The sequence below is a fragment of the Danio rerio genome, chromosome 6, assembly GCF_052040795.2.
Source record: "Danio rerio strain M-AB ecotype USA chromosome 6, GRCz13ab, whole genome shotgun sequence".
NCBI classification, from domain to species: Eukaryota; Metazoa; Chordata; class Actinopteri; order Cypriniformes; family Danionidae; genus Danio; species Danio rerio.
The window spans coordinates 49,803,682-49,820,564 of record NC_141026.1 but is presented as its reverse complement, the minus strand read 5'-3'; the positions used below and the strand labels follow the sequence as shown (position 1 = coordinate 49,820,564).

The 16,883-nt window shown below is 40.5% G+C and overlaps 2 protein-coding genes and 1 long non-coding RNA gene across 9 annotated transcripts in view; all 3 read left to right on the top strand.

The window, feature by feature from the left end:
* magi3b (membrane associated guanylate kinase, WW and PDZ domain containing 3b) overlaps positions 1-16,883 on the top strand; it is a 277,434-nt gene that overhangs the window by 51,680 nt on the left and 208,871 nt on the right. The gene's annotated exons all lie outside the window — the stretch shown is intronic.
* On the top strand, positions 4,463-12,259 carry LOC147843638 (uncharacterized). Its single transcript, XR_015494156.1, has 3 exons — positions 4,463-5,200; positions 9,982-10,122; positions 11,178-12,259. It is a non-coding gene; the product is annotated as an uncharacterized LOC147843638 (long non-coding RNA).
* LOC147843639 (uncharacterized) lies at positions 5,944-11,222 on the top strand. Its single transcript, XM_087257902.1, has 2 exons — positions 5,944-9,036; positions 9,100-11,222. The coding sequence occupies exons 1-2, from the start codon at positions 6,274-6,276 to the stop codon at positions 9,814-9,816; spliced, it is 3,480 nt and encodes a 1,159-aa protein (XP_087114028.1). The 5' UTR covers positions 5,944-6,273; the 3' UTR covers positions 9,817-11,222.

Sequence of the window (16,883 nt, the reverse complement as noted above, 5' to 3'; positions counted from 1 at the left end):
TAATGGTAAATTCTTATATAAAATTTGGTCAATTATTTCAATAACACCTTGCCAAAAGGGTTTCACTTTCACACATTCCCAAATACAATGATAAAGTGTACCTCTTACCTCATTACACTTTATACAGGTATCTGGAATATTATCAATAAAACTTGTGCAATATAGCAGGAGTTATGCATGCGTGCATTAACCATTTGTACTGTACGGGTTTCAAGGTTACTATTGATTGTTTGCATCTGAGCTTTCTAACATGCTTCATTCCAATCCTCTAGAGATATTTCATCTTGGTCTTTAGTTTTTAATGTTGAGTTGAGATTTAGAAGAATGAGCTTTGATACGATTACACTTATACAGTAGCAACAAACAAGCAGCATCAATGTTAGCAGTTGCCATTTATTTGTGTAATTTGTAGTTAAAAAAGATAATGGAAGAACAGCTTTGCTTGGTTTATAATATGCCTGTGTAACTCTACTGATATTGAAGGTAGAGGTCAACTAAAAATTAAAGTTCTGTCAAAAGAAGATATTTAGAAAAATGCTGAAAACCATTGGTTTCCACAGTATTTGTTTTTGTCTACTATGGAAGTCAGCTTTTCAGCTTTCTTCAGAATATCTTCTTTTGTGTTCAACAGAATAAAGAAAACAAGATTTGAAACCACCTGATGGGGAGTAATTAGCAAGTAAATAATAGCAGTTTGTATTTCGATAAGGGTAATTAAACAATATTTTGCTTAGTGTGATTTTGCACCCGCTTCAAATGTTATCACTCGACATGAATGGGCGTTCATAGTGGTTATCAACTGATATGGGGCAGTAGGGGCCTTCTGCGCCTACTAGTAAGTTTAGAAGGCTGTTATTATCCATTCACATGGTTAATCAGCTATACTAACAGAGAAGACTCCAGACCCAGATCTGTTTTTACATTACTGTGACGGGTTTAGGGTTGGGGTAGACGTTAATAAAATACAATTAATAGGAAATTTAAAAAATAATATAAATAATTCTCGTTAACTTCGAGCTCCAGCCGTATGTGATCTGTAGCTGATTAACCAAGTAGATTGATGATAACAGCCTTCCGAGCCTACCAGTAGGTGCAGAAGGCCCCTACTGGCCTATATCTATCAGCTGATAACCACTGGTAACCAGTGATAACATTCAAATCGGCTGGATTTTGTGTGGGTTCTTGACTGCATGACTCCACAATCTCCATTCTGGTCACTTAATCACTCAATAAGTCACCACCACCATACTGGAGATTGTAGAATCTATATCTACAATTTAGAGAGGTCTACAGTATACTGTATAAGTATGACTCTACAATCTCCAGTATAGTGGTGGTGACTTTGAGTGATTTATTGAGTTCTTCATTAATAATTTGTTCAAGACTGCTGATTCATTTAGATACAAAGCAAGTGACTGTCTTTATGAATAAATCGGAGAGTCACTTCTTAAATTATAACTTCAAAAGGAGACTCAATGAAGCACTTTCACATGCTCTTCTATTGACAAACAGAAAAGACAGACAATATTGCATCTAAAAAAGTAATATATTTGCAGTCAAAAATGTTTTTATATTTTATTTTGCAGTACTCTGGTTAAATATTTTAAAATAAGTCTCTTTTATTAAGCAAAGATGCATTAAGTGCAGAATTTCTGTGTAAAACTTTAATTTACACAGGGTTTAATTTACACAGGGTTTTAACGGTGCATAACATAATTTATGTGACATTTTGCACACTTTTTAATAGTTTTAATGTCTTATATATATCAAAACATCTTTGCAGTTGCTATATCATGACCTACTATTGTTTGTAAAGAAAATCTTTTTTATTTATTCATTTTCCTTTGGCTTAGCCCCCTTGTTTATCAGGGGTCACCACAGCGGAATGTACCGCCAACTTATCCAGCATGTGCTTCACACAGCAGATGCTCTTTCAGCTGCAACCCATTACTGGGAAACACCCATACACACTCATTCACACACATACACTATGGCCAATTAAGTTTATTAAATTCACCTGTACCGCATGTCTTTAGACTATGAGGGAAACTGGAACATGGGAGGAAACCTAAGTGGACATGGGGAATATTAAAGGGACAGTTCAACCAAAAATACAAATTCTGTTAGACTTTTTCAGCCTTCACTTGTTTCAAACAGTTTCTTTCTTCGGTTTAACACAAATTAAAATATTTTGAAAAATGCTGAAAACCTGTAACCATTGATTTTTATAGTATTTGTTTTTTTCCACTATGCAAGTCAGCGTTTTTAGCTTTCTTCAAAATATCTTCTTTTGTGTTCAACAGAATAAATAAATGTATAAAGAATTGAAACCACTGATTGTTGGTGAGTAATTAGTGAGTAAATTGTCATTTTTCGGTAAAATAAAAAATTATAGCTATTTTATTTTTTTAAGTTTTTTGATAATTGTAATAAAAAAAAAAAAAATATATATATATATATATATATATATATATATATATATATATATATATATATATATATATATATATATATATATATTTTTTTTTTTCTTAGTGGTTCTTAGTTTTGGACTTTTGAAGCCTGTTATATTTATAAAAACAATTATGGTGGTGGTGACTTTGAGTGATTTATTGAATCATTCAATAATCATTTGTTCAAAACTGCTGATCCATTTAGATACTAAGCAAGTGACTGTCTTTATGAATAAATAAGAGAGTCATTTCTTAAATTATTACTTCAAAAGGAGACTCAATGAAGCACTTTCACATGCTCTTTTATTGGCAAACAGAAAAGACAGACTGGTTGTAAAAAAGACAGATTGTGTCCGAAAAGTATCATATATGCAGTCAAAAATGTATTTTATTTAGTTTTGCAGACTGATTTGATTTAATTGATTTATTTTGTGGGGGAAAAATCATACACTTCAAACAATTCTTTAAACAAAATACATTATATCATAGTCGAAATGCAGCGGGATAAAGAGCAATACACTTGATTTAGCATTTTTTTTAATAAGTATCTTTTACTAACCAAGAATTCTTTAATTAGAATATTTCTTGTTTCGAAATAATATTAATATTTTTTGCTGAACAGGGTTTATATTAACCTAATTAAATTATTTAAGAGAAGTCTTGCATACTTTTTTTACAATATAAAAGTCTTCACTGTCCCTTCAAACTTATTTTTATTACTTTAGAAAAGCATTAAATATTTTATATATATAGTAAAAAGTATTTAGAATTACAAAATTAATTAATTAAAATTAATTAAAAGTATGACAATTACTCCCACACTTATATACAGTTAAGTTTAAACAATTATTATTATAATGCTTTTATTTTATTTACTTTTTAATTTGATGTTTAACAGAGCAAGGAAATTTTCAATTTGTCTGATAATATTTTTTGTTCTGGATAAAGTCTTATTTGTTTTATTTCAGCTAGAATAAAAGCAGTTTTAAGTTTTTTCAAAACTATTTTAAAGTAAAAATTATTTGCCTCCTTAAGCTATATATATTTTTTCGATAGTCTACAAAACAAACCATCGTTATACAATAACTTGCCTAATTACCCTTTCCTGCCTAGTTAACCTAATTAACCTAGTTAAGCCTTTAAATGTCACTTTAAGCTGTATAGAAGTGTCTTGAAAAATAGTCAAATATGATTTACTGTCATCATGGCAAAGACAAAATAAATCAGTTATTAGAAATGAGTTATTAAAACTATTATGTTCATAAATGTGTTGAAAAATATCTGCTCTCTGTTAAACAGTAATTGGGGGAAAAATAAACGTTGGGATAATAATTCTGACTTCAACTGTATATCAAAACATCTGACGGCATACTATTGTATGTAAAGAAAATCTGTTTCATACTTTATAATTAACATCCTTCATATATAATATATCTCAGTTTTGTTTCAGTTTCACTCATCCCATCACCCTGTTTGAACTCTGCAGTTGAATTACCAAAATCCTGCTATAGACTCTGGCAGAATTTGAGATGCCGCACAACCCTGGTTTGCAAGCTGCCAATAAAACGCCCGTTGTTAGCTCAGGTTTTCTCTGTTAGCTCTGATCGTAGGATGAGGAGAATTCCAGATGCTGTGTGTGTGTGTGTGTGTGTGTGGGTGAACCTCTGATGTATTTTTAGCCTTTTGCATTATGAATGCCTGACAGGCTTGTTCAGAGGAGAGCCAACGCTACTCTCTACAGACTACCGCTCCTTTTACCTGTTCGTCGTCTTCACACACACGTGCATGCGTGTATGACATACAGCATGAGCTATAGATATGTGTACCGGCACCTGTGCTTGAGTGTGTGTTTTTTGGGAATACTGGAAGAAGCAGAAATCCATTTTCCTGCTTTCTTTGAACTCTAAACTTCCTGTTCCTTTCATCTGGAGTATCTCAGCCCTCTCATTGGTGGAAAAAAATAGCGCCTGTATTCCTTCACATGCATAAAACCCAGTTTAATCACTCGCGCACATCGAACCCCAGGGCCTTCGCTGTGTTTGCATGTGTGTTTGTGCGCTGAGGTCCACGTTTGTCAGATTAGTTTAGTCCTAACCCTCAAAACCCGTCAACTCCATGTTGCACCTGGTGAGGAAATAGTCATAATAGCCTAAACACAAATGCTTATTTTACATCTCCATCCCGGTTATGTCCTGTGTGTGTGCGTGCTTGAGAGGGTTTCTAAAGGCGCTGATGTGCCTTGTCTCTATGAATGTCTCTAAGTCAGAATAAATCCTCTTTAAGCTCTGGATTTCAGACATGCATGTGGTGCCGCTTGCGTCCCATCAAACACTGTAATGCCTCTGGACTTTTCCAGCACCATCCGTCTATCTTTCATTCTCTGCTGAAAACCAGAGCGTCACTCATACCTCACAGATGGTCAGCAAGCACTCGAGGAAGCTGGATGTAATTAGCCGTAGCTTGGTAAGATGCGTGTGATGTGTGGTTGACGTGGCAGGCTTTTTTTAAGTCCTGCATTTTCCCGGCATTTTGAGCTGATCATATGGTGTGACACATCATATGGTGTGACAGTCCGTGACACATTTGTCTATGCTCGTGCTAAAATCAAATCAAGTACTGTGAAAGGTCCCGATCACAACAAACATATTTTTTTATTGAGTAGAGCAATTCCAGCATTATAGATGTGACATTTGCAGTTTTAAAAACTCAAAACAGAGAGTTCACAGAGAAAGTATGTGTTAATATACGTGACTGTGGTGGGGAAGGCGTGATCGAACACCCAGAAAGGGGGGAGAGCAGGCGGAGACACCGGCGGCTGGTCAGTGGTCTAATCATAAATAATTATTAACACCTGTGTTTTCTAGTGATTGGGCCGGAGAGAGGAGAGCCTATCGAACTTCAGTCTCGACACGCACACACATACACAGAACATTTTAAATAAAAATTGTGCTTACCTGATATCGCCGACCCTGCCTTCTTCTTCCCACGAAACGAACATTATTACAGTGGTGCCGAAACCCGGGAAGAAGAGGAGACTTCGCTGCCAAGATGACCACTCCGTCAGCTACTCCATTCGCGGAAGTGATCCAGGCGCTCGCGGTCCTCCATCGCGAACAACATGAGGCGCTGGTGGAGATCCGGGCGGACCAGGACCAGCGGTTCCGTGCTTTGGTGGAGGCCCAGCGCGAGGACCGCGAGCTCGTCCGGAGACTGCTGGACCAGGGGATCCGGCCCGCGTCGACATCTGCCGCCCCCCCTCCCATCTCCCTTCAGAAAATGGGGCCTCAGGACGACCCGGAGGTATTTCTGGACCTCTTTGAGAAAATGGCGGAGGCGTGTGGCTGGCCACGGGCCGAGTGGCCGGTGAGAATCATCCCGCTGCTGTCAGGCGAAGCCCAGATCGCGGCGCAGCAGCTACCGGCCCAGAATCTCCTGGACTATGCTCACCTGAAGCGAGCCATTCTTCCAACGGCCCTTCGTGTTCGCCCAGCAGCTCCGCGACGCCTGCCGCAGATGGCTGATCCCGGATGGCCAGAACATCGACCAGGTGGTGGACTCAGTGGTGCTGGAGCAATTCATCGCCCGCCTCCCCTCCCGAACATCGGAGTGGGTCCAGTGCCACCGACCCACCGATCTTGAGACGGCCATCCAGTTGGCGGAGGACCACCTGGTAGCGAGGTCCAGGGTCGGCGATACAACCTCTCTCTCCTCTCTCTCTCTTTCTTCTTCTCTTTCTCTCCCCTCTCCCAGACCCAGACAGCAGGGACCTCCTGTGCCAGCGCCGAGGAAGCGGGGCTCTGGGGCGGATACCTCTCGCTCGATGCCTCGGTGGGGGGGATATCCGGAAAGGGGTGGGGAAGCACGCCCTCTAGTGGTTTCTCCAGCCACAACAGGTTTCTCTCCGGCTCAATCGGTTGGACCAACTGGCCCCGGGGGTGCAGTGGTGAGGTCTGGGCCGACGTGTTGGCGGTGCGGGGGCGTGGATCATAGCCCCGAGAATTGCTCCGCGATGGAGGTGGGGGCTTTGATCCGCGTACCCGACGCCCCGGCTGTCGCCCCCGGTCGCAATGGGCTATATCAGATACCGGTGAGTATAAAGGGGGATAAATATCAGGCCTTGGTGGATTCAGGGTGTAACCAAACCTCTATCCACCCATGCCTGATGCAAGACACGGCATTGGATAAAAGCCGCACGGTTAGGGTGAGGTGTGTGCACGGTGATGAAATTCACTACCCGCTAGCGGCCGTAGAGATCCAATTTCGGGGTCAAAAACATAGCGTAGAGGTAGCGGTTAACCCGCACCTCAAGCATCCGCTGATTTTGGGAACAAATTGGCCTGATTTTAATAAACTATTAGGGGTTTTGACAGCGGGTGCCTCTTGGAGGAAAGGATCGACGGCTAGGGGGCGGATCGCTCAGCTGGGGGAATCTCCGGTGACGTCATCGCGCTCTGACTCAGAGGGAGGCCTGGGAATTTCCCGCTGTAAGGACTTCCCTCTGGAGCAGTCGCGTGATGACACGCTGAGAAATGCCATCGAGCAGGTAAAAGTGATCGATGGGCATGTCCTCCAGCCTGAGCGACCACTCAACTATCCCTATTTTGTGATCATTAAAGACAGGGTGTATCGAGTGACCCAAGACACTCAATCAAAAGAAGATACCACCCAATTATTGGTTCCTAAAAGCCGTCGGGAAATGCTTTTCCAGGCGGCTCATGCAAACCCTATGGCCGGACATTTAGGTCAAGCGGCCACACTAAATCGCCTCATGGCCCGTTTCTTTTGGCCGGGCATTCACGGAGACGTCAGCAGATGGTGCGCTGCGTGTCCTGAATGTCAGCTGGTAAATCCGCCGGCCACCCCAAAAGCGCCATTGCGCCCGTTACCATTAATGGAGATCCCCTTCGAAAGAATTGGTATGGATCTCATCGGGCCATTAGAGCGATCTGCACGCGGACACCGTTTTGCATTAGTCCTAGTGGATTATGCAACCCGGTATCCGGAAGCTGTAGCTCTCCGCAACATCTCCGCTAAGAGTGTTGCGGAGGCTCTCTTCCGCTTCATCTCCCGGGTGGGGATTCCCAAGGAAATCCTCACCGACCAAGGCACCGCGTTTATGTCACGCACTTTGCGCGAATTATACGAATTATTGGGCATTAAATCGATTCGGACTAGCGTCTATCACCCACAAACAGACGGACTGGTGGAACGGTTTAATCGCACACTTAAAGCAATGATTCGTAAATTCGTTCACGAAGACGCGAAAAATTGGGATAAATGGTTAGAGCCCTTGTTGTTCGCCGTGCGGGAGGTTCCCCAAGCCTCTACTGGGTTTTCCCCATTCGAGCTCCTCTACGGCAGACAGCCCCGAGGGGTGTTGGATGTCGTCAGAGAGGCTTGGGAGGACGAGCCTTCTAACAGCAAAAATGAAATTCAGTACATTCTGGACCTGCGAGCAAAACTCCATGCACTGGGGCGGCTATCCATGGAGAATTTGCTCAAGGCTCAGAATGAACAACGCCGGCGTTATGATAAGGGCACTAAACTACGAACATTTTCACCGGGAGATAAAGTGCTTGTACTGCTGCCTTCTTCTAGCTCTAAATTACTCGCCAAGTGGCAAGGGCCATTTGAGGTCACACGGCGAGTGAACGATCTCGATTATGAGGTGGTACGAACAGACAGGAGTGGGGCACGTCAAATTTATCATATTAATTTATTAAAACTATGGAGGGAGCCGGAGGACGTGGCGTTAGCAACGGTGATTACAGGCGAGGATGACCTGGGACCGGAGTGCGTAGACTGTAATCGGTCGAGTGCTCTGGTCGCCGGGGGTGATCATCTCTCGCTCGCCCAGCTCGCTGACGTCCAGCTCCTACAAAATGAATTTAAAGACGTGTTCTCACCCCTGCCCGGTCGCACTAATATGATTCAGCACCACATCGAGACCGAGCCAGGCGTGGTCGTTAGAACCCGCCCGTACCGTCTGCCTGAACACAAAAAAAAAGTGGTTCAGGAAGAATTGGGGAAAATGCTAGAGATGGGGGTAGTAGAAGAATCACACAGCGACTGGGCGAGCCCGATCGTCTTAGTTCCTAAGACAGACGGCACGGTCCGGTTCTGTGTAGATTATCGTAAATTAAATGCCGTATCAAAATTTGATGCGTATCCAATGCCGCGGATTGACGAGTTGCTCGACCGGTTAGGCGCTGCTCGCTTTTATTCGACATTGGATTTAACGAAAGGGTATTGGCAAATTCCCCTTTCTCCAATATCCCGAGAAAAAACTGCCTTCACAACGCCGTTTGGATTACACCAATTCGTGACACTTCCATTCGGGCTGTTCGGGGCTCCGGCGACGTTTCAGCGCCTGATGGACAAAATACTTGCCCGCCACTCAGCATATGCCGCTGCGTATTTGGATGATATCATTATCTTCAGTAATGACTGGCAGCGGCATATGCAGCACCTGCGGGCAGTATTATCAGCGCTGAGACGGGCAGGACTCACGGCCAACCCGAGGAAGTGTGCAATTGGGCGAGTGGAGGTAAGGTATCTGGGCTTCCACTTGGGTCATGGGCAGGTGCGGCCACAAATTGATAAAACCGCAGCTATTGCAACCTGCCCGAGGCCCAAGACCAAAAAGGAGGTGAGACAGTTTTTGGGGCTGGCGGGATATTATAGACGATTTGTCCCTGAATATTCGGCCCTCGTCAGTCCCTTAACCGATCTCACTAAAAAGGGGGAACCAGATACCGTCCAGTGGACGGAGCAGTGTCAACAGGCCTTCACCAAAGTTAAAGCTGCACTTTGCGGGGGGCCGCTATTACATGCTCCTAATTTTGCTCTCCCCTTTATTTTACAGACGGATGCGTCCGATCGGGGTTTGGGGGCGGTGCTCGCCCAGGAGGTGGAGGGTGAGGAACGGCCGGTGCTGTACATTAGCCGCAAATTATCTAACAGGGAGGCGAAGTACAGCACCATAGAAAAAGAGTGTTTGGCGATCAGGTGGGCCGTCCTCACTCTCCGCTATTATCTCTTGGGCAAGGAGTTCGTCCTCTGTTCGGATCATGCCCCCCTCCAGTGGCTCCACCGCATGAAGGATACCAACGCGCGGATCACCCGTTGGTATCTCGCTTTACAGCCTTTCAAATTCAAAGTGATCCACAGGCCGGGCGCGCAGATGGTTGTAGCGGACTTCCTCTCCCGGGCGGGGGGAGGGGGGGGAGCTGCAGGCCGGACGGCTGCCCGGCCTGAGACGGGCGGTGGGGGTATGTGGTGGGGAAGGCGTGATCGAACACCCAGAAAGGGGGGAGAGCAGGCGGAGACACCGGCGGCTGGTCAGTGGTCTAATCATAAATAATTATTAACACCTGTGTTTTCTAGTGATTGGGCCGGAGAGAGGAGAGCCTATCGAACTTCAGTCTCGACACGCACACACATACACAGAACATTTTAAATAAAAATTGTGCTTACCTGATATCGCCGACCCTGCCTTCTTCTTCCCACGAAACGAACATTATTACAGTGACATTGACACATCTGTTTATATTTTCCAAAACAACTCATCACAGAGTTATGGCATTAGTAAAATATCAATCTATTTCATATTTTAAATGAGGAAAATAAACACATGTAATATCCATTCATTCATTTTCTTTTCAGCTCAGTCCCTTTTCTAATCTGGGGTCGCCACAGCGGAATGAGCCGCCAACTTATCTAGCTGCAACCCATCACTGGGAAACATCCATATGCACTCATTCACACACATACACGACAGACAATTTAGCTTACCCAATTCACCTAGACCACATGTCATTGGAGCACCCGGAGGAAACCCAAGCGAACATGGGGAGAACATGCAAACTCCATACCAAAACCGCAACTGACCCAGCTGGGGCTCAAACCAGCGACCTTCTTGCTGTGAGGTGATTGTGCTCAGATTTTTTGGTTCTGGTCTGAATCCTGGCAGCAGCGTTCTGGATGAGCTGCAACTGTCTGACTGTCTATTTGGCAGGACCGGTGAGGAGTCCCATACAGTAATCCACCCTGCTGGTGATAAAAGCATGAACAAGTTTCTCACTGGAAACAAAGCCAAAAGGATAAGAGTTGGCTCACTATAGAACAAAAATAGATTTTTGCATTTATGAGGAACAAAACTTGGTGTGAGGGTTTCGCTTTTTTGGTGAAACTTTTTTTCATGGCCAGGTTGACATTTACATGGAATTGCTCAGTAGAGCTTTTTTTAGACAGTTTTGTAATGGCTGCAAGTGTTTTGTGCACTGCTTATGTGCTCCTTGTGCTAGGGCTGCACGATATTTGCCAAAACTGACATTGCGATATTTTGTATTTCTGTGATATTTAGATATATTGCGATTTGAATATAAATTCCTAAGATGATTTAAATACCTAGGAAGAATTTCTACTTTTACACTGATCGGGTGTGTATATGCATAAACTAAATTACAAGCATAAATTAGATCAAATTAGATCAAACGCGTACTGTACAAATGAAATACTTTGTTTTCTAAAGAGTCAAACAGTATTGAGGCACAGCAATAAAATAATTAAATGTAAAATAACACCATATACTGTATATTCAACATTTGAAGTGGATCAAAACCACTGCAAAAATCTAAGTTGTCCTAAAAACACTTCATTTGTTCGTTCGTTCGTTCATTCGTTTGTTCGTTCATTCATTCATTCATTTTCTTTTCGGCTTAGTTCCTTTATTAATCAGGGGTCACCACCCACCGCCAGCATATCCAGCATATGTTTTACACAGCAGATGCCCATCCAGCCACAACCCAACACTGGGAAACACACACACACACACACACACACACACACACACACTCAAAAACATCATAGCCAATTTAGCTTATGCAATTCATATACCGCCTATACCGCAAGTTTTTGGACTATGGAGGAAACCGGAGCACCTGGAGAAAACCCACACAAACACGGGGAGAACATGTAACTATTGCAGTAATGTAACTATTGCACATTTGCACATTGCTATATAGATGCTAAAACAATATATTGTGTAGCCCTACCATGCCCTTAACATTTTTTCCATTGCATTCTGTGCATCTGCAGTTGAAAAAAGCCAACTTTGTGCAGTTGTAACATTTTACGTCATGTGCTCCAGCACAAAGACCATTAATACAGTGGTTGCCTAGTAACAAAAAGGTGCAGCACATTGCTCTTTTCAAAAGTCTACAAAAAACCAGTCTTGTATGCCTCACGTCTTGAGAACTGAAAAGCGTGTTTTGTCTGATTGGACTCTAAAAAAGCAGTTCTGCTCAAAATGCCGATTCTGTCATGCTTTTCTCACCCTCCATGTTGATCAGAACATGACTTTTGTTCTTCCAGGGAACACAGATAAAGGAATTTGTGCAGGATGTCCAAACCACCCTTTTCAGTTGAGTGAAAGCAAATAGTGACAGACTGGGGCTGATAAACTCTAAAATAACAAAATAACCACCATCAAATCCTGCAGTCGTTTTGTGGGAGAATCAAGCTGAAATGTAGTTTTTTTCAAGATTTTCACAGCTATGTTTGTTTTTCTAGACACATTAATGAGAGTAGCAGTTGCTTGATTCATGAAGGAATCCTTTTACAAATCTGAATGATGAATATCAAGTTTTGTATTACTTGTGAACATATTGATATTGACCTTCCTGGCGCTCAAAAAACTATCAGCCTGCTAAATTGTTTGACTTTTGTTTCGTTATTAGGCTTAAAAAATTCATATTGAAATTTTATGTTTATATTCATTGTGAAAGAAAAATTATTAGCTATTTAAAAAAAAAAAAAAAGGAGTCAGTTTGTTGTCTTAAAAGCAGCAAGGAGACTTGACTTTGCTTTAAAAAGGAATTGTAGCTTGGAACTGTTAAGTTAACTTTATTTTTTATATAACTTTATATAACTTTTTATTTTTTATATAATTTGCTTATTAATTTTAAGGCAATGGGTTTACTTTAAGAAAAGTCAACAATCACTTTGCAGGGAATCTATTATGCTGAAATCACTATTATAAAGGGTTTAAACAGTTGTGAGGCAACAGTCTTTAAATAAAACCAGCTTCTAATTGTAAAAATTTATAAATTTTTTTGTTATAATTCCACTACATTAAAATCGTCTGCAGAAACACTTAATTGACATTCTCCCTTTGTATGTGTCATCAGGGGGGGTAAACCCTGCCCAATAATGACAATCTCTCCCTCATTAGCGTAAGAAGTTAGTCTTGTTTTTGAATCTGCCACTATGCTGACACAGACATTTGTAGCTCCACCTTCTTTTAAAAAGAGCACAAGCAATCTCATTTGAATTTAAAGTGACAGTCACCAAAATGAAACAATTTGCATCAAAGCCTAAAAGTGGCAAATTCAAAGAGTCAGAAAACCTTGTTTGTATGGTATTTTGTGCTAAAACGTCATATACACACTCTAGGGACATCAGAGATTAATTTTACATCTGGTAATTATGGGCATAGTAGGTCCCCTTTAAAACCAATGGGTCACCTCATTTTTAAATAGTTTTTTAAAGTGTATATATCAGTTGTAGACTTCCATATTTAAAGTGCAATTGGTTGACGTATCGCCCAAAATTTCTATTTTTGTGCATCACTTATGCTAATGTTTGATTCCCAGAGAAAGCAAGATAACCCATTAAAAAGAGTACATTTAATGCAATGCATGTTGCTTTGGATAAAATCATCTGCTACTGTAAATACATACAGTTATACATCATTTATTTTTCCGTTTGTGTTCACATAAAGTCATATTAAAACATTTTTATATATGTATAAACTCGTATATGTTTATACGAGCAATACGATGGCTCAGTGGTTAGCACTGTTGCCTCACAGCAAGAAGGTTGCTGGTGTGTGGAGTCTGCATGTTCTCTTCGCGTTAGCGGTGCTCCGGTTTCCCCACAGTACAAAGACATGCGCTATAAGTGAATTGAATAAAATAAATTGTCCGTAGTGTATGAGTGTGTATGGATGTTTCCCAGTACTGGGTTATGGCTTGAAGGGCATCCGCTTTGTAAAACATATGTTGGATAAGTTGGCAGTTCATTCTGCTGTGGCGACCCCTTATGAATAAAAGGACTAAGCCGAAGGTAAATGAATGAATGAATGAAGGATATACATGTATTTTAACAGAGCAAGGAAATTTTCACAGTATGTCTGATAATGTTTTTTTTTTTTCTGGAGAAAGTCTTATTTGTTTTATTTCGGCTAGACTAAAAGCAGTTTTTAATATTTTTAGAAACCATTTTAAGTTTAATATTATTAGCCTCTTTAAGCTATTTTGTTCTTCGATAGTCTACAAAACAAACCATCATTATACAATAACTTGCCTAATTATCCTAACCTTTCTAGTTATCCAAATTAACCTAGTTAAGCCTTTAAATGTCACTTTATGCTGTATAGAAGTGTCTTTAAATAATATTTGACTAGATATTTTTCCTGTCATCATGGCAAAGATAAGATAAATTAGAAATCAGTTATTAGAAATGAGTTATGTTTAGAAATGTGCTAAAAAAACATCTCTCCGTTAAACAGAAATTAAGGAAAACAATAACAGGGGGGCTAATAATTCTGATTTAAACTGTACTTATATTATGTCAAAAAAGGAGTGCACAAATATTTTTTGTTAACTACTGATGACATTTATAAATAAAAAAATGTTGCAACTTTGTCATTAAAGAAGAATTTCAGAATTACCAATCAGGTTTTAACCAGCTTTTTTAGTCTATCTCAGATACACAGTATATATATATATATATATATATATATATATATATATATATATATATATATATAAACAATATGTACTTTGGTTTTCATCTTTATATATGTTTGTCATTTTTCCGAAATCTAAGGTAGCAACGGAAATTTGTGTGTCTGTGTGTGTGTGTGTGTGTGTGTGTGCACGTGCGTGCGTGCGTGCCCGCCTGTCTGCCTGCCTGTGTGTGTGTGAACACAGATGTTCTTAAAAAAAGAGTTACTTCTGCAGTGCTGACTGTTAATTAGACAAAGAGATGCTTCGGCATAAATTACATAACTGATGCAATTACAGATTAATTACATTTCCATCCTCATAACAGAAATAAGTCACTTACTAAGAACACAAATGGCATTTTAATAATAGCAGTGTTTTAAATTAATACAATTTAATTGAACAAGATCAGAAATTAGTCATGGAATCACAACAATGTAAGCAAAAGCTAAGCTTGCGGGATATGTAAAAGATGAATTTAATTTTTTTTTATTTTGCTGTACAGTAAACTTTTAAAAGCTTAAGACAGAGAGGTAAAGAGACAGAACCAAGCTGAGAGTTTGGTTGGACTCCAACACAAACAACTGATACAGACACTTGCTAATCCAGCACGTCACTGTAGTTAATGAATTTGTGCAGCTGTAGTGCTGAGGATGCCAGTTTTGGATCTGTAATTTGCATGCCTTCGGAATTATTTCACTCCAGTAACATCTTACGCGGACTGATGGATTTTCACGCTTTGTTTTACACAATTTGATTTAACATCACACCATATTACGCCAATAGATTTTTATACGTGTGCTTTAACAGTAACAAAATATTGACCATGAACTTGTAAAGTGTCACTTTATTGAAAAACTGCAGACAAACATATCTCATTCCTCTCTGATGTCCTTGAAAGATCTTATCGTTCCTGAGTGAGCAAAAGACTGCTTTATCATAAAGGTGCCAGAACCAGAATTGTCATTCTCACACACAAAATCTAGAAGACTGATCCACTGAAATCCTCTTTATTTTGCAGAAGCATTGTCAGAGTAATAATACAGGTTATTAGTGAACTTATTAACAATGGTAATTAGGTCATTAACAGATACTAGGGATGTAACGGTATTGTAAATACCGTCATATCGCAATAGCAATTTTTTTCAATATTACTGTAGTCGCATGACTCGATAAAACTATAGGTCTTCTGAGAAAATTTGCTCAGGCGAATGAAGCGAACGGGAGGTAGCGGAAACTACAATTCCCATCAGCCCAGGCGTGGCCATTATCCTTTGCGGTCTGTTGTCACTACAGATCCAGTAATGCGGAAATGGAGTGTGCTGCTAGTAGAGGAGATGAAAAAGAGCTGGAAATGATCGAACCTAAAGCAGGTTTTAAATCGGATGTGTGGAAGCATTTCGGTTTCTTTCTAAAAAGATACAAGAAAGGACAAAAGGTCCTGCAGGCACTGCCGGTATGCAGGCACTGCCAGACTGTGATGAAATATAAGTCGGGGAATACGACTAATAACAGTCATGGGGACCGCAGAACACAGCACACTGTTCAGATTGATGCAGACATTGACTTGTACCGCAAAGAGACCTCTATCTCACTCATGGCTTGTCCTCTCAAGTGGTGGAAAGACGATGCACAACGTTACCCACTGCTGTCAACCTGGGCCAAGTCATATCTCTGTCCCAGAAACCTCAGTCCTAAATGAGAGGGTTTTTTTTCTTTTGCAGGGGACATTGTAAATGCCCAGAGATCCCAGCTTTTACCAGATTATAGTTATATGATAATTTTTCTTAAAACCCATCTCTATCTAAGTGAGTGAGTGAGTGAGTTATTAAATGTTGAATGTGATGAGTTTTCAATAATACTAAATTGAAACTATATTTATTTTTTTTACATGGTTTAATATTTTTTTGTTATTAAAATTGAAAAATTGAAGTTCTTGTTTTAAAGCTTACAGATATATGGCTTATTTGTATGTCATTGACAGTTTTGGCACTTTTTTGGAGTATTTTCATTAGTTTTGTTTTTCCTGTAAATGATTCAATAAATACCGTACCGTGCCATTCATACCAAGGTATTACCGTACCGTAAAATTCTGATACCGTTACATCCCTAACAGATACTGATGATTTAAAATGACTTTATGTGAACACTATCTATAGATAGATAGATAGATAGATAGATAGATAGTAGGGGTGTCAAAATTAATTGTTTCTTCGGTGCACCGCCATGGAGATGCGGACAATTCGGTATCGGTTCAGTAATAATCATAACTGGTTATTACTGACGTCATTTACCTCATCGATCGCGAGTATTTACAACGCTCTAACTACTTAAAACTCATAAACTGTGCAATATTTCACTGTGTGTGTTTGCTGGATCAGTCTTTCACTGACATATACAACAAAAGCCCCTATTTCACTGAGATCGAGAGAATAAAAGTACTTTATTTCTCTCTCTCTCTCTCTCTCTCTCTCTCTCTCTCTCTCTCTCTCTCACACACACACACACACACACACACACACACACACACACACACACACACACACTTTGGCCCATTTGACCTGCTGGCGTGGCTTTTCTTCTCCTCTCGGCTGTTTTACAACATTACTTCTGGATAAAGAAACGAGCGCGTGTCTGCAGA

Bases quoted from the DNA above. Each gene is read 5' to 3' on its own strand.
- LOC147843639 (XM_087257902.1), top strand. From the start codon at position 6,274: ATGCCTCGGTGGGGGGGATATCCGGAAAGGGGTGGGGAAGCACGCCCT. The intron at 9,037-9,099 runs GTGCGGCCACAA...AAGACCAAAAAG, and splicing joins TCCACTTGGGTCATGGGCAG to GAGGTGAGACAGTTTTTGGG.